The 22758-nt window shown below is 34.2% G+C and overlaps 1 protein-coding gene across 1 annotated transcript in view; it reads right to left on the bottom strand.

Moving 5' to 3' along the window:
• LOC136038580 (pre-mRNA-splicing factor ATP-dependent RNA helicase DHX16-like) overlaps positions 1-22758 on the bottom strand; it is a 75482-nt gene that overhangs the window by 41596 nt on the left and 11128 nt on the right. Inside the window, exons 3-9 of the mRNA XM_065721774.1 lie at positions 20641-20786; positions 19862-20042; positions 18566-18695; positions 17125-17343; positions 13401-13593; positions 7376-7589; positions 2112-2287 (exon numbers count right to left, since the gene is read on the bottom strand). Of these exons, the coding sequence (XP_065577846.1) occupies positions 2112-2287; positions 7376-7589; positions 13401-13593; positions 17125-17343; positions 18566-18695; positions 19862-20042; positions 20641-20786 (1259 nt within the window). The remainder of the gene's footprint in view (positions 1-2111; positions 2288-7375; positions 7590-13400; positions 13594-17124; positions 17344-18565; positions 18696-19861; positions 20043-20640; positions 20787-22758) is intronic.

Genomic DNA, 22758 nt, shown 5'->3' with positions numbered 1-22758 from the left:
TCCATGATACATTAGGGATTCGGTCGGCCGTAGGCGATCTATCGAACTTCGCGACATTAGTCACTTAAGGAAATTAAGGAAATTCGGCACCATTATACCTAATTTTTCGAAGATAGTGTTTAAATCAAGCTTTGTACTTCGTTTAATATCGAAAACATTACCCCTTAAAGGGCGGCCGCAAGCTATCTAAATTTTTAGCCACAGTTTAGCCCGATTTTTTATTGTTTTGAGCTCTGGGTCATTCTTCTTGAGGTTCTCATTGAACTTCTTGTTTGGGCTCGAAAGCGACATAGGGGAACAGCTACCTCTTCAGACCTCTTTAAGCACGATACAATGTGGCTATAATAAATATTAAGCTGAATTCTCGCTTGTGGGGATCCAACGCTTGTACACAACAGATTAAAAGGGACTTTATTCGTTGATAGAAGGCTAACAAGTGTGGAAAAATAAAGAGGCCAGTAAGCTTTGTTCCATTCTCTTTTAGAAATCCATTTTCTAGAATTAGGACGAAGGTTCTTTTCAGCAGTAGCATTAAGGGTAGCAGTGAGAGATAGGGGGAGATGGTCATAATCACGCTCATCCTGATCAACATGGACTTCGCCACAGATGAGACAAGAAGAAACGATACAATGTTCGAAAGTGAGCCACTATTATGGATATAGGAAAGGGAGGCATCTTTCTTCAAAATTTTGTAACTATTCGGTAGGGAATCTAACAGAAGCTCAGTCCGCACTGATGAAGAGTTAATGTTACAGTTCAGATCACCGATTAATAACCAATCCAGTCCATTACTCTCAATGCCATTCAAAAGACTTTTTATTAATGCGCAAGATTTTGTAAATTTAGTTAAACTTCGGAGGGATTTCTGGTCGCAGGGGAGATAAACATTAATGAGGACAAGGTTGGCAAGACGGATAGCAATATAACAATCACTCTCGTGATAACATAAAAGGGGTGGTGAAAACAGCGTCTTTTTTATTAAACATGCTATGCCACCTGATGGTCTGCCAGAGGTTTTGCGTGCACTTTTAGAAAAAACTAAGTGTTCGTTGCTTCTCCGTAGGGAGTTTAAGCTCACTAAAGGTAGGAGATGTTCCTGGAGGAATAAAACATCAAAATTTTCTAATTTCTGATCTAAAGAAACATCTTTATCCTTAGTACCGTTAATATTGAACGAACTTATAGTGAAGTTAGTCTTAGCACTCATTTTCTTGTATAGGACGATCGTTTCGACAGAAGTTCACGAAGGATTCGGCATTTCATTGAGAATGACACATGATTGCCTTGAAAGTTCGCACATTTTGGTGCAGCCTGGCACGGAGAATCAGGCGAGGATTCATGTTACCCTGCGCAACGGGAGCAGCATATTTCTTCATCACAATTTGATTTTAAGTGACTTGGTGATTGACAATTATAACAGCATTTGGGTGGGCGTTGGAATTCGTAAACTCGATATATCTCATACCCAATCTTTATACCAAGTCGAAGTGCATTAGCGAGCGCAACAGCGTTTTAAAAAAAAAAACACTCTAACAGCCAAAGAATTGCCTATCCGTTTCGCATGAGTAATATTAGCGCAATCAATTAACATCCTCTCATCAAAATTGGTCGGTATACCGTTAATGTATACGTCGGTAAAGAGTATACGTCGGTAAACGTATACTCTCAAAAAAGGCCAAATTAAGGGAACATCTACTTTTGATTGATGTAACGGGTACTCCCGATCAGGAACATACACAGTGAGAGGGCATCGGGGGTCAACCCCACTACCACGAAATCCCATATTTTCCAGAGTTTTTGGGCACTTCTTATTAAAAGCATCATGATGTTTTTTTTTTTTTGTATCCCCCCCCCTAAAAAACTTCGTACGTGCTTATTTCCAATTCTTGTCCAAGCTCTTTTTTTTAGTAGAGACCGTATTACAATAGTAAGTTTTTTCTTTTTGAAAAATCTCTCTCTCGGAACGCATTTTCCTTGAAGATGCTCTTTATACGTTCTCACTTCACAAATTATGCTAATTAAAATTTAACATTATAGTTGTTGTGTGTGTGTGTGTGTGAATGGCACTGCAATTACGCGAACAGACTGTTTTCAAAGACATAGGTAATTACCTGGAATTCTAAATACAGGAGCATCGTCGAAAAATTCGGAAAACTTCTCTGCATCCAAAGTTGCACTTGAAATCAACAACTTGAGATCTGATCTGAACCTTGATATATCTTTGATAAGACCAAAAAGGATATCTGTATGTAGTGTGCGTTCATGGGCCTCGTCGATTATCATAACGCTAAAAAATAAAACCATTAGGATTACTTGATCACAACCATATCACAAAATATATGTCATAGCACATTAAATAGAGCATATTTGGCCTTTGGTTAACTACAAAGGGTCTTTATAACCGGAAGAGCGTCTCGACTATGTTCCTCTTTCAAAGACTAGGGGGCAACTAAATTAAAAGACAAAATTTTCCACGAACCACGAACAACTTAGGGCCTTACACGTCACTCGACAATCTATTATTGTCAAAGTAATAATCGGTATTAATACAATTATGCCAACTTAGTTCTAAAGAGGACAGAAATCTATTTTAAACTGTAGTCAGAACCTTTAATCAAGGCCCCATATACAAGCTTTTTCCCAAACTAAATGAATTGCAGTTTTGCTCATATATATATCGATAAAAAATATAATTACAAGTTTGTCAATTTATAAATTACACTTGTATTGTAAAATTAAAAAGCTTCGTAAATGGCCACTGAGGTGTTTCAAGCTATTTTACCCAATCTGTTTTATTCGTTTGAACTATTTATGTTATTCAACCTGTTTATTTAACCCATTTATTTTATTTTATTGTTTTTCAACCCTGTTAAGCTATTTGTAAAATAAAATGTCAAAATAATCTGAACAAAAATATTGTATATTAGTGGATATCAAATGATGAAAATGCGCACTATGCTAATTTTTTTTAGTGATTTAAAAAAGCTTTTAATTCCAATTAAACAGTCCTTGTGTTTCGAGAGTCGTTAGCACAGATCTGGATCCAGTAGTCAAACTTTAGCGTAAAGAGCGAGGTTTGAAGAAGGAACAGCCCTCTCGTAGATGGAATAATTTCTGTTCTTTTTAAGTTTTAATGTTGCTTCTCACTTTCGGGGAACAAAAACTTGTTTTTTTTTTCATTTCATTTCTGATCTTTTTCAAATCATGCCAGGAAATCTGCCCCTCCTTTCCGTTAAAAATTTCCCCAGAAGATCCACTCCCACGATGAATTCTTCAATAAAATACGCCCCTGGTCAAATCCCCCCTCCTCCTAGGAAATTTCATTCCTTCTTTGTTTTTATTATTTTTTATTCAATTTCTGATCTTCTTCAAATCCTGGCGGGAATCTGCTCCCATTCCGTGAAGAATTTTTTCCCGGAAAATCTCTCTAATGGAAATTCCCCCCACTGCAGCAAGTATTATTAATGGTAATAATACTCAGCTTGGCAACATCGGGCCCAGAGATCAATCCCCACTGCAGCAAGGTTGGGCGACTTACCCCTGTAAAACGTTGACTCGATGCCCTTGGTGCTAAAAATGGCTCTGTAGGATCTTTACCCTTTCCTTTCATTCTAAAACAAAACGGATGATGCTTATGAAGGTGATCTAAACCAGCTTTATCCTGTCATAGCACTTTGGAATCATACTCTGCTTGGAAACACCGGGCCCAGAGATCAATCCCCACTGCAGCAAGGTTGGGCGACTTACCCCTGTAAAACGTTGACTCGATGCCCTTTGTGCTATAAATGGCTCTGGAGGATCTTTACCCTTTCCTTTTATTCTAAAACAACTTTATCAGACTTCTTTGGAAACAAGACGATATAAACTTACCATAGAGTTCGAACTGGAATGCCTATAGTCTGACTTCCACAATTACATTCTGCTTTCCCTCCAAGAAAATTTGGCAATAAAATGTTTGACTAAATCTAATTAAAATCGAATAAATAGAATTAAGTCATTTTAAAACTATTAATAAATTAAAAACTAAACAATATTATTCGGCTAAATATGACATTCGACTAGCTAAAAAAAATTTCCAGTGGAGTTTTATCCCAAAAGAGCTCCACCTTGGCAACATCAAGGTATCGTAATTGTTATAAATATATTTCGATTTGTTATAAATATATATTTATATTTTTTTTAAAATTCATTTATATTTGCCTTATCATTCAGTAAGCCTTCATTGCCTTCGTCACTGTTAGTACCCATTTCAACTTTCAGTTATGGTTCAATTTCATTGTTGTCGAAATTGTACATATTTGCAATCAATGATGTAATGTAGTGCATTCAGTGTTTGATATTCACTACTAAAATGGTTTAGTTTGCCCTAGTTTGTCAAGGCCGCTACTGATTTTATCAAACAGTGATTTATAATTCAATAGGTGAGAATTTTGTATATTGTTCAGCAGAGACTTCGGACTAGAAATATTACTTAAATTCAGTAGTTTTTACTGAATCAGTATATTAAAAAGCTGAAATAAAGTTAGTAAGTCTCTAAGAAAATATGTCAGATATAAAAGCATAGTTTTAGTGGGATATCAAGTAGTGGTATTAAATACACAGTAAATTAATAAGACTTATTATAAACTTGATCAGAGTAGTGCTAGATTGTTAAGCTGCTATTGCATCAAAGTGAAGATATTAAGTTCATAAATTCCAATCTGGCCTTGAGTTCTGGTTCTGACAGTGAATAGAACCACTTATTGGCAAGTCCTTCGTGCAGCATTTTATTCATGACTTTAGCCAATAATTTTACTGTTACTTATTGAGTTGCTGTTTTGTGTTTACCTTTTATACTGACATTTTCCTTATTGAATCATTTATATAGAACCATTTATAATATCAATTCGTTTGTGCAGCATTTTATTCGTCACCTTTAGCTACTAATTTTACTTTTCCATATTGTGTTGACATTCTTCTTATTATCTATAGAACGATTTAGAACAGTAATTTCTTTGTGCAGCATTTTATACATGATTTAGCCACTAATTTACTGTTACTTAATGAGTTGCTGTTTTGTATTTACCTATTATACTGACATTTTCCTTATCATCTATAGAACCATTTATAATATATCAATTCCTTTGTGCAGCATTTTATTCGTCACTTTAGCGACTAATTTTACTGTTACTTATTGAGTTGCTGTTTTGTGTTTACCTATTATACTGACATATTTCTTATCATCTATAGAACCGTTTACAATATTAATTCCTTTGTGCAGCATTTTATTCGTCCCTTTAGCCACTAATTTTACTTTTACATATTGTGTTGACATTTTCTTATTATCTATAGAATGATTTAGAACAGTAATTTCTTTGTGCAGCATTTTATTGGTGACTTTTGCCACTAATTTTACTGTTACTTAATGAGTTGTTGTTTAGTATTTACCTATTATACTGACATTTTCCTTATCTATATATATAAAAATAAGTTGTCTGTCTGTGTGTCTGTCTGTCAGGTAACGTCATGTTTCTGTGTCGACTGACGTCATGAAGTTAGTTGTCGTCATTTTTGCTATGACGGTGACGTCATTAAAGATATTTAAGACATATATGTTCACGTAGAAATCTATTAATGTTTAAGTTTAAAATGACTGATGAACTTACAATGGCAAAAGCCGATGAAGATGCTCAAAGAGTCTATGCCAAAAAACTTGCTGCTGATAGAGAAAGTCAGAAAAGAAAGCGTGCCGAGGAATCAAAAGAACAGCAAGGAAACAGGCTTGAGGCTAAAGAACGCGAAACCGCGCAGTTAGATGAAGATCCACCTGGACAGCGAGAGTCAAAACATATCAAAACTGAAAATGATAGCGATGATGATTGGGTTTGGGATTTTGACTTGGATAAGATCATCAATGCCTACCAGATTTTAGTTAAAAAAACAAAGGTTCGGCGATATGTATTTCATAGTGAAGCTGAAAAATAAAGAAGAAAAAGAAAACTGAAAAAAGAAAAAATATAAAAAACTAAAAAATACTAAAAAGAAAAAACACTCAAAGAGAAATTACAGACCGGGACACAAATGACGACCGGTACAGAGGGAATATAAATAACGACTGGGACACTCAAAGAGAAATTACAGACTGGGATACCGGGACACAAATGACGACCGGGACACAGGGAATATAAATGACGACCAGGACACAGGTATTTAAGAATATCGTTCAAAGACAAATTTTTAATTGTAAGAAGACCGTTGAAAGAGAAATTTCTAATTGTAAAATTACTGAAGAACCTACAATGGCAACACCCGAGGAAGCTGCTCAAAACGAATGTATTCAAGCCGAAGTAGCTGAGTTGGTAAAGCGTTATGTTTCAGGTTCTAGGTCCGAGAGGCTCCAGGTTTGAACCTTGGCTTTAGCATTAATACAAAAGAAGAAAAAAACTAAAAAAGGTAAAAACTACAAAAAAACTAATATGGCGCGTAACGACTTACGCGCACGGGGGGGGCTTGGGGGGGGGGGGCGCGAAGCGCCCCACCAACTAGGTGTTGGGGTGGCGCTGCGCCACCCCAACAGCTAGTCATCTATATAACCATTTATAATATATCAATTCCTTTGTGCACCATTTTATTCGTCACTTTAACCACTAATTTTACTGTTACTTATTGAGTTGCTGTTTTGCCTTTACCTATTATACTGACATTTCCCTTATCATCTATAGAACCATTTATAACATCAATTCCTTTGTGTAGCATTTTATTCGTCACTTTAGCCACTAATTTTACTTTTACATATTGTGTTGACATTTTTCTTATTATCTATAGAATGATTTAGAACAGTAATTTCTTTGTACAGCATTTTATTCGTCACTTTAGCCACTACTTTTACTTTTACATATTGTGTTGACATTTTTCTTATTATCTATAGAATGATTTAGAACAATAATTTCTTTGTGCAGCATTTTATTCATCACATTAGCCACTAATATTTCTTTTACTTATTGGGTTGATACTTTGGTACAGACATATTATGTTGACGTTTTCCTTAGTCTCTATAGAACCACTTATAGCAGTAATTCCCTTGTGCAGCATTTTGTATCACTTTGAATATCACTTTGTGTATCACTTGTGTCACACCCACTACTAATTTTTTTTTTACCATGAAGTACCTACAATAATTATTCAGATATTCCACGCTTTTAGCTTGAATAGTTGTGCTGCAAATAACAGAAAGAAAGAGTACCATACGGAAATTCGACTTAAAATATATATAATTGCAACAGAGGAGCCACGGGCCACGGACCTCTTTGGCCATCCAGTTCTAAAGGTTATAAATACACATATAATTTGGTTTAAGTATTTTATGAGAATATTAAATAATTACAAAGGAAGTTACCTATAGCTTGATAAATCTGGTTCAGACAAAAACTCTCTAAGTAGCATCCCATCCGTCATATATTTAACCAATGTCCTTTCCGACGTACAATCTTCGAAACGAATACTGTAACCCACTTCATTTCCAAGTTTAACATTCATTTCTTGTGCAACACGAGCTGCGACAGACATTGCAGCCACACGACGGGGTTGCGTGCACCCAATTTTCTTTCCGTCTTAAAGAGAAAGTCTAATGATTTAATAAGGTTAATCTATAAGGTTAATTTAATTATTTAATTTAGTTTAACTTAACAAGGTTGATACCTTTTCAATAACAGTAGAAACCACAGTAAGCTCTTGCACGTGGCAGCGCAGAGAGGTTAAAACGAATAGAAACCATTTTTGTCCCTCGATTCATTTTATCTCTCAATAATTTTACTTAATTGGCGAGACTATTAATTGTAATTTAAAAAACTAAATTCTAATTCTTAATTCTAATAGCTCTTATTAAAATTAATTATTCATGATTAATCAACATTAACTAATTATCAGTTATTAATCAACCTTGTGTTAATAACTCCATTGTATTAATATCTAACTCTTAGTTTGATTAGGACATAAACTACAGCTAAATACAAATTTTTTATAAAGTTAATTTTACAATTTAGTTTATTAATAAAATATGTCAACAAATTTTATTTAACTGGCGAAACTGAATTTAACAAGCAAAGATATGATTACCACAAACTCGCAGCATTGGCAATCCATTATTTGCAATCTCCTGTAATAATGCATTATTGTGTACTTTTGGAAGTAATAAATCTGAAACTAAACACATGTTCTTGGTTTAATGAAGTTAGATTGACAAGGCATAATTTGCTTTGTTACATTATTACTTTGATTCACTTATCACTGCAACACTATCATTATATTTTCACATTGTCACTATCATTACATTATACACAACATATTTAGTACATCATACACATTATTATATAATCATTGCGTATTTATTACATTATCCATTTTGTGTCACTCTGACTTTATATCATTATTACTTTATTAAATTATCAACAAGGTCACCATGCCTACAGACATCAGTCACTAGCTTTTATTTTATCTCTTTTCTTGTAGTGGTCTTTAGAAACACTGACTTTTTTTGGGGGGTCAATAATTGGGAACACTCTAGTAACGAAAACAATTATTTCTTATACTAAACAATCATCCCAATAATATTACTTAATATTATTTACATTCAACAGTGTTCAATTCTTATTGATATTAATATAAATGTTTCTTATTTAAAAATACTTATACCATTAAACAATATAAATATTATTATGTTAATATACACGTAATAATATCAATAACAGCAATTACTAATATAAGAATAATTTATTCATGTAAGACATTTTAAGATAAAACAAAACGTAATTATATATAACATTATATCATTTTAGAATAATTATTCTACTAATCTATTTTTTAATACTAGTATTATTAATAACACGATGTTAGAACACGCTATTACTCCTCTTTAATACTACAGTAATATAATTCCATCCGTGTTACACATGGACAAGTCACAAAAAAATGGTAAATCAATCTACAGTCTATGTGTCTACATACCGTCAAGTTCCGTTGATTTTTCGGTCTATTTGAATGTTTTCCATATATTCTAGCGCTTGGAACGCGGAATTAATACCACGGAATTAAAAAGGGAGTTGGCTACTATTTACCACTGTTGTAGATAACGCAACGCCTCCATTTCCTTGTTATAAGAATATGTTTAGCAACAAATGTAAAATCGATCATAGAAATCTATTTATCTAGAATACATCAATTTTCGCGTGCTTGCCTATCAAGTCGGACTTTTTCAACGAATTCTAGCAATCGAAACAAGAGAATTTCAAAGCAATCCTCTTTACTGCCCCTTTAAATGACGACAATACCCCTTCCATGTGATTAAGGGACAAAACTAAAAAGATTGGGCAAATAAATTTTGCAAGATTTCAAATTCGTGAAATCTTGGTGGTTTTCCAGTTTGTTGGCCATTAGTAGTCATAAATTAAAAAAATAGGTGGTCTAAACTGTGCCGAGATTCCTACTGACACAAAATAACCTCACGGTATTTTCTGCCTTTCGTAAAATTTAAATTTTTTACAAAGTTTATAGCCACAAACGGGCCACAACAAAACTTAGAACCTGATATACCATTATTCAACTATTCGTCCAAGTTTGCTTCCTAGAGTTGTGTGCGCTGAAGTCCCTTTTATAGGAATCAACAAATAGACTTTCATAGAAAACATCCATTGAGTGACCATTCCAAATGGAAGGTGCGGCGTCTTACGAAACTGCTCTTGAAGTAGTCAATACCCAGTGTCTCCTCTTTCAAATAATCCAACCTTATCGTGTTTCTGCGTGTTTGCCGTACTGGCTTGGCAAGCGGCGAAACATGTTGACCTGGTAACCGTAAATTGTTGGAGGGAGGGTTGGCACCACTCTAGAAAAGAGCCAAATTTCTCGCTGAGAGGTTGTGTACCTAGCTGATAGAAGCAACAAATCTTTCATGGAGGCGTGTTTTGGAGTCTCTGGAGTGGTCCAATAATTGTTTAAGGAACAACTGCAAATAGCGGGCATCCATGTTCAGCAGTCGGTCTAATGCATGACTTATACAGAAGGATTACGAAGGTGGATGGTAAATACTCAAAAATCGTAATACAGATCTTAAACTAAAAAAGAAACAATCTTATTCTGTAATTATCATTTTATACTTTTTAATCCAAACTTAGATTGTTTACATTTTTCCAATCGTTCAGTGTTGGAATTTTTAATTTTGTACTTAGTTACATTTTCTTTTTCTACATAACATTTTACGAAGTCTGAAAAGAAATGACAAAAAAAGAAGAATGGAGGTTAAAAAAAAAATTATTGGACATGTTCTATCTTTCAATTTGTGAGATGTAATTAACCATCTATTTTCAACCAGCAAGTTGTAGGTTCAGAACAGATACAATTTTCGCCTCGGTTCTACTTTTTACAGAGCTTGTCTCTTTTCAACCATTGACCTTTCATACGTGGAATTTCTAATAGCTCCTCACTTTGTGTGTTTATAAACGTATTTCTGTTTTGTTTATGGCCGCAACAACATTAACAGAGCATATTTCTTTTATAATGAAACTAAGAGTTGACTAACTTTATTTCTTTGGAATTCCTGGTCCTTGCGGGTAAACTTCATATTTAGAAAAATGTCAATTTTTAATGAATAGAAAAACAACTGATTTTAGGGGCAACGCCACGCTAGGCAGTTTTCCATTGATTTTATGAACTTTATGTCTAATGTATGAATCGAACATGAGACCCATTATTTCCTATGGTAAAAGAATGACACGTTACTCGACTGAGCTAACAAGTTATTAATGAAATTATGTGCTTAGAAATACATTCCAGGCAATCAATGTATTGTTTCTGGGACGCTTGCCAGCTGGTGTTAAGCATCACTACATCGTAACAAGTCATTTGCACAATCGATTTCTTATTTGGATATATGGTAAATGGAACCAGTAATTTATTTCTAGGCAGTTTTTTGGCATCATTCCGAGAATATGCATAAGACGATTATTTGAGGTGCTTGCTGTAGAAAGATATTCTTTTGGTAGTTAATGAAACTTATGTTGATCCCCAAAAATTGCAATGACTACAACCGGGCAGGTATCATTTTTGTAATATACTGGTCCTGAGCACTGATTACTGATGATCGATATTGATTATTGATTATAAATTATTAATGATTGATTATTGGTTACTGAGTATCGATTATTGATCATCGATTATTAATATCGATTATCGATATTGAATATTGATTTTGCTACTTTTTTTTAACCTAGAATTATTTTGGACTTTGAACTTCGATGAAGAACTTATTTGAACTTAGATGATGCTACACGCTAGAAAGAAGCTTTTATCAAGAAATATGCTCTGAGTATCAATAATTAATAAAAAAAAAAAAGTACTTTTGCATAGAACGAACTCAGCTACTTGGTAAATTCAGAGTCTTTTAATTGGTGACTGAGCATAAAAATTAATAAAAAAGGACCTTTGCATAGAATAAACTAAGCGACTTGGTAAATTCCAAGTCTTTTAATTGATGACTGACTATCAAAAATTAATGAAAAAGTTCTTTTGTATTGAAAAAACTTAACTACTTGGCAAATTTCAAGTCTTTTATTTGGTGACTGAATATAAAAAATTAATAAAAAAAACCCTTTTGCATTGAAGAAACTCAATATTTAATTGGTGACTGAGCAACAAGAATTAATAAAAAACACTTTTGCACAGAACAAGCTCAGCTACTTGGTAAATTCCAAGTCTTTTAATTGGTCACTGACTATAAAAATTAGTAAAAAAGCACTATTTATAGAACAAACTCACCTTCTTGGTAAATTCTAAGTGTTTTAACTGGTGACTAAGAATCGAGAATTAATAAAAAAGCATTTTTGTATTGACCAAACTAGAAATTTTTTTTAACTTAAGATGATGTTACATGCTAGAAAGAAGCTTAAATCAAGTAACGTACCCAGAGTATCAAAAACTAATAAAAAAAAGCACTTTTGTAGAGAACAAACTCAGCTAAGAGGTATATTCCAAGTCTTTAAATTGGTGACTGAGTATCGAAAATTAATAAAAAAAACACTTTTGCATAGAACAAACTCAGCTACTTGGTAAATTTCAGGTTTTTTAATTGGTGACTGAACATCAAAATTTACAAAAAAGGACTTTTGGCATAGAAACAACTCAGCTACTGGGTAAGTTTCATGTCTTTTAATTGATGATTGAGTATCAGAAATTCATAAAAAAGCACTTTTTCTTAGAACAAACTCAGCTACTTGGTAAATTCCAAGTATTTTAATTGGTGAGTGAGCATAAAAATTAATAAAAAACTGCCTTTGCACAGAATAAACTAAGCGACTTGGTAAATTCCAAGTCTTTTGATTGGTGACTGAGCATCAAAAATTAATAAATAAAGCACTTTTGTAAAGAACAAACTCAGCTACTTGGTAAATTCCATGTCCTTTTATTGGTCACTGAGTATCAAGAATTAATAAAAAAGGACTTTTGCACAGAACAAACTCAGCCACTTGGTAAATTCTAAGTCTTTTAATTGGTGACTGAATAAAAAATGAAAGTGGTATATGTATGCCGGTCATTATTAATTTTTTTTTAAGGTGAACAGATTATTTTTTTGTGGGTAAGTTCGTTTGTAATTCGCAGTGTGAGAGTCAATTTAAAATGAATAAAGCGAAAAAAATCTTGTGAAGTCGTCCTACTTCAGATTTCTTCGTTGATTTGAGTTAACTGCTTTTAAGTTAGGTTGACTGAGGTTGATCGATTCAGTTGATCGAGCCAGTCGCACTTGAAAGAGAACGATGGAGGGACGCTTGTCGGCAAATTCTGAATGCCACGATGGGCCTAGACAGACTCGAACGTAATCCCAGTACAAGTAAGTATGTAATTAAGTCCATTAGGTTAGGTTAGCGTGGCCGGCCACGCTAACCTATGTATGTGACCTATATGGACATGAAACCTATATGGAGGTGTATGTAACTTATAAGCCCATATATGTATGTGCATATTTATCTATACATATGCAAAAATATATATAAATATCTAGGCTATTGAGGCCCAATAGAGTTTGGTATTAGGGCCTTGGTATAGACTCAGTATTGGGAGTCCACCCACAATAACGATAACAATGATTTTACGTGCCTAGATATTTCATAGAGGCAGAAAAGCTTAGATGCCGTTGGTTCAATATCAATAGATTATGATACCATCAAATGGTATACAACAACCCCTAATTTTTTGAGTGTTTTCGTTCATCTGGCATGTTTTAATAAAGGGTGGAAATCAAGGTTTTCAGTTTTTACAAAAAGAAGAAGAAGGTTAACAGCCAAATAGTTCTATGCTCAATAGTCTTTTTTAGAGACTGAGACTTATTTTTCAGAGCTTTGTAGCTATCCTTCAAAATAAAAGAGTCTATAGCTCACCCTTCGTGAAACCATGTTCATATAAGTATTGTGGGATTTGAGTAGTTTTGCCAGAGCCTGTCTCTCCTTCAATAATGAGAATTTGATGATCTTCAATGGCTTTGAGTAGGTCCTCTCTGAAAGGAAAAATCGGTAGACTTCTGCGTGTTTCTTGCAAAGAGATCTTCTTAATTTCTGCTTCCGATATTTTTGGCTGAAAGATAGCTGCTATGCAAAATTTCTTTACAAAACACATAGCCACTAATAAATTTTTAAAACTTAAAGAGCAACTAGATTGTATGTTTCTAACTTCAAACTCTTTTAAAATAAAATTATACGATTTTCACATAAATCAATTTTCTGAATCTCCCTTCCAAACGATATTGACTGAAATAAATCTTATGTGGAAAATTTCTTAGCCAAATATACTACTATTATAACTATTTCTGCTACAACAAATAGACAAGCTTAAGGACCAGTCCTCAAAGTTCACAGGAAAAATCTAAAATAACAATTGCCATAAAAGAAAACTAAAGGGTTGAGTTTATAAAATAGGTCAGTAAACAAAACAACCTTCGACGTAGTATATATTGAAGAAAACATTTAAACCAGATTTGTGCAAACTAAAAGCAGTTTTTTGGAAATTTTGCCTCAAATTACAATTGATGGATTCCTGAACATATTTCTTACCACCCAACATTTATTCTTTTGGGAATGATTAGTAGTACGCCTGTTTCATTAAAAAAATAAAAAAAAGTCATTTCATCCCTTGAGATTAATTAACTAATTTGTTTTTTTTATAAAAAAAACTGCAAAACTATTTGGGGAGGGGCTTTAGAAGGGTTTGAAGTTTGCTGCTTTTTTCCAGATTTAGCCTAATATTCTTCAAAATTCAAAATGATCCAAAGAGTACCAAGTTTGGTGTAGATAGAAAATTGTAAAGTAGTGCAGAGTAAAATCTGTTTAACTCAACTATATCTAAAAGTTAAGATGAATCTACTTAAAAGATTAATTTATTGTTGAACTTCCTTAACTAAACTGCCTCTGCTCTTAGGTAACCTAGGATTCAGCGTGGTAAAATATTTAACACTGATAAACAAACTTTGAAAACCCTTATATATATCTTAATGCTGGAGTTTCAGAACTCCAGTACATTCCAAAACTAGAATTCTCGTAGCCAGGGTTTTCCATAAGGTACACAAAACCCCATAAGGTACACAAAATGTTAAAGGATCATCATGGCTGCAGCAGTAGCTAGAACACACTAAAGAGCGAGTCACAGCCCACAGTAGCCAAAATTAAAAACAGGCTTTTAAAGAAACTGTCAACTAACAAGTTCTTCCTGTGTAACACTATTTTGAAAACAATAATTTGTACTAAATATTAATTTGAATCAAACAATAATTTGTAATGATCAGAAGAAATAAAGAAACGATCTTTATTAATTTAAAATTGCCGATACCGATTTCGATACCGATACCTAGTCCTGTGGTGGCGCAGTGGGTTTGACCTTAGTTTGGTAATACGGGACCCAGAGATCGAATCCTGCTGCAGCAATGCACTGCAGGGCCGACGCAGGGACCTTAGTAGTCGAGAAGCGTGGTTAATCTGATACAATACAATACCATACCGATACCTTGGATGTGAAGGAAGATTTGTTTAGTGAGGAAGAATTAGCGACAGTACTAAAAGGATTAAAAAATTAAAAATAGAAAGTTAAAAATTTAAAGATTAAAAATATGGTGGCTCTGAGGTTAGGAATAAGCTACTGAAGATTATGAACATGATTTTTGACAAAGGGGAAGTACCCAATGATTTTAGGAAAACCTTAATTAAACCACTGTATAAGAAAGGTGACAAGAGTGAGTGTCGTAATTATCGAGGCATTAGTCTGGTCTCTGTAGGCAGCAAATTACTGAGTAATATGATACTTTTTAGACTGAGAGATGCTGTAGACAAAGTTTTAAGGGAAGAACAATGCGGTTTTAGAAAAGATAGAAGATGTGTCGACCAAGTTTTCACTCTTAGGTTAATAATTGAGAAGTCCCTTCGTTGTCAAACACCTTTGGTCCTCAGTTTTATCGATTATGAGCAAGCTTTCGATTCTGTTGATAGAAGAGCGTTAACAAAGGTCTTATCGTCATATGGTATACCAGAAAAATACATTAAAGTGATTTATGCTATGTACGAGAATAATACTGCTGCGATTAAGGTAGGAAATGAGGTTAGCACCTAGTTTTGTATTAAATCAGGAATTAAGCAGGGTTGTGTTCCATCCCCTTTATATGGATCATTTTGATGGACTTCGTCTTAAGGAGCACAGGAAAGGCAATTGGAGACCACGGAATCAAAAGGGGAGGAAAAACGCTCCTGGACTTAGATTATGCTGATGATTTAAGCATATTAGATGAAAGTGTGAGCAAAATGAATGAATTTTTAGAGCTTTTGGGAATTCAGGGTGCTAAAATAGGCTTGAAAATTAATGCTAAGAAGACTAAGTCACTAAGGCTAGGAATAAGTGAAGATGAACAGGTGACATTAGGTAACGAAAAGATTGATGAGGTTGGGAGCTTCAGTTACCTTGGTAGTATTATTAGTAAAGATGGTGAGAGCACTGAAGATGTTAAAAGTAGAATAGCTAAGGCTCAGGGTGTTTTTTCACAGTTAAAAAAAAGTTTGGAAGAATAGAAAGATAAGTCTGCAAACCAAGATTAAAATATTGGAAGCTGCAGTGATAAGAGTGGTCAAATATGGCTCTGAAGCATGGGCACTCCGAAAAGCAGATGAAAATTTACTAGATATTTTCCAGAGATTGCCTACGGATTGTTCTGGGTACCCGGCTGACTGACCGTATTTCAAACAGTAGGCTGTACGAAAAATGTGGTTCAATCCCGCTTTCTAGGGCTGTAATGAAAGAAAGGTTGAGATGGCTAGACCACGTTCTACGGATGAAGGATGGCAGATTACCGAAGATTGTCCTTTTTGGCCAACCGTCTGGGGCTACACGGAAAGCAGGTCGTCCTTGTCTGGGTTGGGAGGATGTCATAAATGAAGATTTAAAGGAAATGGGAACTTCCTGGGAGGGTGTAAAGAGGGACGCTTTAAATAGATTAGGTTGGAGGAGCGTGCGTAGCTATGTTGGCCTCAGGCGGCTTGGTACTGCAGTGAGTTATTAGTAGTAGCAGTAGTAATGTTTTCGGGTGCTTCCGACATTGTCGAAACTCTGAAAATTTCTTCTGATAATTAAAAATTTTTGTTCGGTTCAAATTCATATTTAGCATAGATTATCGTTTTCAAAATAGTATTACACAGGAAGAACTTGTCACTAGACAGTTTCTCTAAAAACATGTTTTTAAATTTTGGCTACTATGGCCTGGCTTGCTCTTTACTACGTTCTAGCTACTGCTGCAGCTTTGATCATTGTGCAGCATATGGGTTTTGGACGACTAGGCTGCGAGAATTCTAGTTTTTTGAACACCCAAAACTAAAACTCTAGCATTAAGATATATTTCAGGCAAACCCAGAGATCGAAAGCCTGGAAAACCCCTATAATGAGCTATTGAGAACAAATTGGGGGTTTGCAGTTTCGCACATAAACAGAAAAACAAAACTCACTTTTACATTTGTTTCACTGACGTGCCTTCCTTTTTTCCTACTTATGTTTAAAAACAGAAAAGCCTTAGAATATTCAACATACAGTTAAATCAGCATAGGCTATAATTAAAAAAATAATTCATATAAATACCGCTTCTTCAATTTCTTTTGTCCCAGGGAGTTTCAGCATTTGAACAAAATCAATGGTGTCATCCAAGACATATTCATAGTCTTGCTCTACTTTAGCCTTTGCATCACGAGCACCAAATTTCCACTGGGCAACAGCGACTCGCTCTTCTTCCCATTTCCTCTGCTCTGAGTAGGGTGCCCTCTCTTTTTCGTCCACTTCTACATATTTCTTCGTCAGCGCCTAAATGAAGTATACCAAGGTCAGTGCTAGATTTGCAAATTTAGTTATTTATGTTGGGTTTCCCATTATTCATACATATTTCAGTGCGGAAAACACTTTAAAACTTGCTTTACCTAGTATTGTGCTTGACACTACTTGTATTATTAATAACGAATTTAAAGACGAGACAGGAAAAAGAGAGAGAGGGAGAGAGGGAGAGAGAGAGAGAGAGAGAGAGAGAGAGAGAGAGAGAGAGAGAGAGAGAGAGAGAGAGAGAAAGAAAGAAAGAAAGAAAGAAAGAGAGAGAGAGAAAGAGAGAGAGAGAGAGAGAGAGAGAGAGAAAAAGAGAGAGAGAAAGAGAAAAAAAAAAGAGAGAGAGAGAGAGAGAGAGAGTGGGTGGGTGGGTGGTATTAACAAAGGAATATTCATACCTAAAGGCTAATTAAACTAAATGGAAAAAAGCTAAAGGAAACGTTTAATTTTGATACTTTCCGTTCCAAACGAACAAAACTTTTTAGCATCTAGCGGCAAATTACTCCATTTAAGGACTTCAGCTAATGGACTAGAAAATTATGTTGAATTGATGTGGAGAAGTAAATCTAACTGGATACCGATGTTTATTCGTAGTATGAAATAGTACAAATCACATCTAGCGGGAGCGATTAAGTATCTGTGTTAGGTTTTTGGTGTCTACAAAAAAAATAATAAAATAAAAAAATTATATCATATTGTAAAATTTTCGTTGCTATAATTTGAGTTTAATCTTGAGATAATTACCATTCTTATATTAACCCATCGAAGAATGCTCTTTTCCATACAAATGTCTCATATTTTTCTAGACTAATATTTATATTTAGACTGTAGTAGCAAAGTATAATGAAAACTTATAAAAACTGTACTTGAAATTTTTAGGGGTTGTTAAGAAGAAAAACTGTGCTATAGAAGTGAATGCCCTGGTCTATGGTAAAAAAAATCATGGTTTTATATAACAAAAAGCTACAGAGGGTTGGTCTAGAGCACCGACATTTAGGATAACGTATTATCAATAAATAATGAAAACTCATAAAACATAACTTAAAATAAAGTTTTTTACTGGTTTTAGAGCAGAAAAACTGTACTGTAGAATCGGCAATGCTATTTTAAAGCACCAAAAGCCATGATTTACCCTTGCTGATGCTCGAACCCCGAATATTCCAAGGCCGGTAATTTTAAAAACCCAAGATTAGTGGAAACGGAAAATTACCGTTGTTTTAGATTCTTCTGGCATATGATATCGACTGACTTTTTCCATTTCACTTGCCATTTCGTGCCCTTTCGCTAATTGTAAAAGCATCTTCTTCTTCTCTCGTTCTTTTCTCTCCCTCTCAGTAAGTCTGTTCAAAGCAACAAAGAAACAATTAAAAATAGATTAAACTCACAAACAAAACCAAAATCCCAAATAATTCCTAAAGCCCAATTTCGTTATTCGAATTCTTCTGAAGATATGTGTGCTGCTTATCCAGAAAAATGAATAAAATTATCCTTTCAAAAAAAAATTCATCAAGGATGGAAATATCCTTTCCAAAGTTGGTTTGTTATGAATTAACTTTTGATTTGAAGGCTTATGTAATAGAATAACACTCAATAAAAAACTTGTAATAACCGTCCTTGCGTAAGGCGGGATTGAAGCTCCCCGTGAAATCAGTGAAAATTTATCCAAAGAACGGATGCTTCTACATCGATTTTGAAGTATCCCTAAATCGATTTTGCACTTACTGTATCACAATCCTTTCTATCACATAGTTTTTAAGCAACTCGTCACAAGAATAAAAACCAAGAGACTGATTTATCGTTCTGTCCCAAACGCGCTGAATGTAACTGTCATCTCTGCACAACCATCTAAGAGAAATATCTTTCTTTAAGTTTAAACAAATATTAAACGACTATTTAAAAGGGTCTCGAATTTAAAGAACTTCTATTGGAGGTCTTTTAAATTGCAATGCATCATGTTCAATAACATGGCCCTAATCAACCAATGACCTGAAATCTCAAAAACTAGCTAAAAATTTGATTGATTAGCCACGAATAAAATAACATACGAAGATAACAAAATAGCTTTAAAGAACTGCATATCCTATGACCCTGAACGACCAATTGGAGAACACTTTTTCCAACAAATTTCTTCTCAAATTCCAGTTTCTAAACTCCGGTTCTAAGAAAACATACACCAAGTCAGAAAATTTAGAGACACAATATCTACAAGAATAACATCTTATTGAGTCCATCCTCCTTTCCTGTCAATAAAAAAAGGTTAACTAATAAACAGCTGACCTTGAGAAGAAATGATGTTGAGAAGATTAACTAACACATGCTAAATAAATCCCGATTTTCACTAAAACGCTGAAAAACGGAACCGTACCAATTACTCTTTTTATCAGCAGTCTTCATTGGTCTTGTTAATAGCAGTAACTTGCGAGATGATATTAGCTATCGAACCAGTCTTTTTTATGTATCTATTGATATCAAAATTCCGTTTTTTCATAGTAAAAAAAATACTTACTCTTCTTCGGCAAAGAGATATTCATCGTCTATAATATCTTGTTCTAATTCAATGAGTTTATCTCCTTTTCGCTTCTGTAAATACGTACGACGAGATTCTTTCCTCAGCTGTGGAATTATCTTGGATCGATCTTCCTTTTCCATTTTCAAACGCTTGGCCGCTTCTTCTGCAGCTCTTCTCTCTAACAAAAAAAAAAGTCAAAACTAGAAAAAAATGGAAAAACCTAAAATATTTTATTGAGCCAAAAATCTTTAAGCTCGCGCTTCAGAATTGTGACTGGGATTTCTAAAATAAATGAGTCAACTTATTATCTTAGATCTGCCTATACATGTATATATATATATATATATATATATATATATATATATATATATATATATATATATATATATATATATATATATATATATATATATATATATATATATATATATATATATATATATATATATATATATATATATATATATAATATATACATACATGTATATACATAATATATATACATACATACATACATATATATATATATATATATATATATATATATATATAATATATATATATATTTTTTATTTTTTTATATAATTTCTTCTTCTATATTGTCTTTATGCGTATAAACATCACCTAAGGTTTTGTTTTAATCTTCGTCTTCAGAAAAACTTCTCATTCCACATAGCTTCCTTTTGGCAGTGGTTTGGTTGTTTAAATACTGCGTTTGTTCAAAAACACAATCTTAGTGAAAAATGTAAGGTAAAAGAAACGGCCTTAAAAATTACCTGATTTAGAACTGCTTTTTTTAGTCTTTTTCAGGTCCTTTGCCTTCAATCTTTCAACAAGCTCATCACGCTCCTTGATATCTCTTTCTATTAGCTTTTCTTCATCTTCAGAACTCGACTGTTTAGAATCTTCCTTTTTCTTTTTCCTATAATACGAAAAATGCAAACATAAATATTTAAAACTTTTCCTTATTCAAAGAAAACTATACAAAACGAAAAACAAATAACAGTTCAATAGACAAATCCTTTTATTTGACAGTGAAACAACAACAAAATCTATGGATATTTCGGTCACATTGTAAGTCAGTGTGGTCTACGAAAATATCTATGTAGTATATATGGTGAAATATCCAGAGATTTTTGCTGTTGTTTCCACTGTCAAATAAAAGGAATTGTCCCTGTTCAAGTGTTATTTATACGGCATGAAAAGGCAGAGAGGTCTTCGAAAATACCTATGTCGTATATATGGGCATCATGTGACCAAACAAGTATATAGCTATATAAACACCCGTAAGAGACACGCAAACATTGTAAATCCACAACACTTTCTATTGTATTGTAAGAAGAAGAAGATTGTGCCACCTTTAATAAATTCAATTTACATTTAGGTACTACTAAAGAAGAAAATTTTGAACAAATTTAGTTCATCTGCTCATTACAGCCACTGTAGGCTACCCTTGTAGGTAACCGAAATATTCAGAGATTTTATTGTCGTTTCCGCTGTCAAGGCAGTGTGGTCTTCAAAAATATCTACATCAAATTAACAATTTTTTAACTAGAGCGTTGTAACGAAGTTCTTATGGTTAAACTCCGCCGAAACCTGAGCTCCTCTTTTCTTTTTTTGCCCCTTCACTCTTATAATTGATGCAAATTTAAACCTTTGGGCTGGGGGCACGTGCCCCTGTACCCCTTTCCTGGATCTTCCCCTGAAGAAAGGGCACAAAGCAATAAAAATCTGCTAAAAAGTTCCATGTTTGCAAGAGTTATAGGATAGACAGTAAAATACGCGTAAAACAGATACTTGAACCTAAAAATGCCTATTGAACTTATCTGACACTTTTCATTACTTAAACTTCATTACTTTTGGCTCGAAGACTTCTTATTCGAAGATATTCACATTTTTTTTCAGCAAGAGAAGATGAACTTATTCTAAAACATCACTCATCGTAAACGTTTTAGCTTCAACAGTAAATCCTAACTGATAATTTTGCCAACCACAAGGATAACGTCTTGCTAAAAAAATCAGGTTTCTAAGTTATCTTAAACATGACTAGGAAAGTAATTTAGCAGAAGTCCCCAAAAACTCATAGAACTAGTTTTATATATGATACAGGGCCTTTTGTGCTTCGGTCGCCAATGTTCCATTTTTTTTTAAGTCAGACGCAGTCATTCAACATTACAAAATAATACAAAATTTTACATATTAGAAGGTTTACAATACATAATATTAATTAAAGGCGTTTGTAAAAATGAAGTGGATATCCGGACTAGCCACCGGAGAACTAAATACACTTAGGGACGGTTGGGTTAACAGCCCTCCTCCTGAAATTCATTGCTAGAAATGGAACTGGAAATACACACTCGGAGGCCCCACCTACTTTCCCAAATGGACCCAAGCCTGCCCAAAGACTTACCCCTTTGAATATCGCCGACCAATGTGGCATTAATTTTGCCACCTGGAATGTCCTGACGCTGAACCAACCTGGTTCTAAGCTTCTTTTAGCAAAAGAACTAAAAGGATAAAAAGTGACAATCACAGGAATAACAGAAACGCACCTTACGAGAAGCGGTGAAGAAGATATTGGAGAAGGACGGACACTGTTTTGGTCTGGCAGAACCCAAAGAAGAGGGGTAGTCGGCCTTGTTCTCAACAGCTTCACCTGGAAAGCCCTACTGTCATTCACACCTATCTCATCATGTCTACTGATAGAGAGAATTGACGGCAACCCTGGGAAGATAACTGTTCTTACCTGCTATGCATAGACAAACGAGGCCGAAGATGAAGATAAGGACGACTTGTGTGCATTGCTGTCCTCCAAGCTCTCCTCCGTGCCACCGAACGACTACCACATAGTCCTACGAGATTTTGACGCTGGTGTCGCTAACAGCTCTGGCCTG

Source organism: Artemia franciscana, chromosome 2 (assembly GCF_032884065.1).
Source record: "Artemia franciscana chromosome 2, ASM3288406v1, whole genome shotgun sequence".
Taxonomy (NCBI): Eukaryota; Metazoa; Arthropoda; class Branchiopoda; order Anostraca; family Artemiidae; genus Artemia; species Artemia franciscana.
The sequence above is the reverse complement of the archived record's forward strand: the minus strand, read 5'-3'. Positions and strand labels throughout refer to the sequence as shown.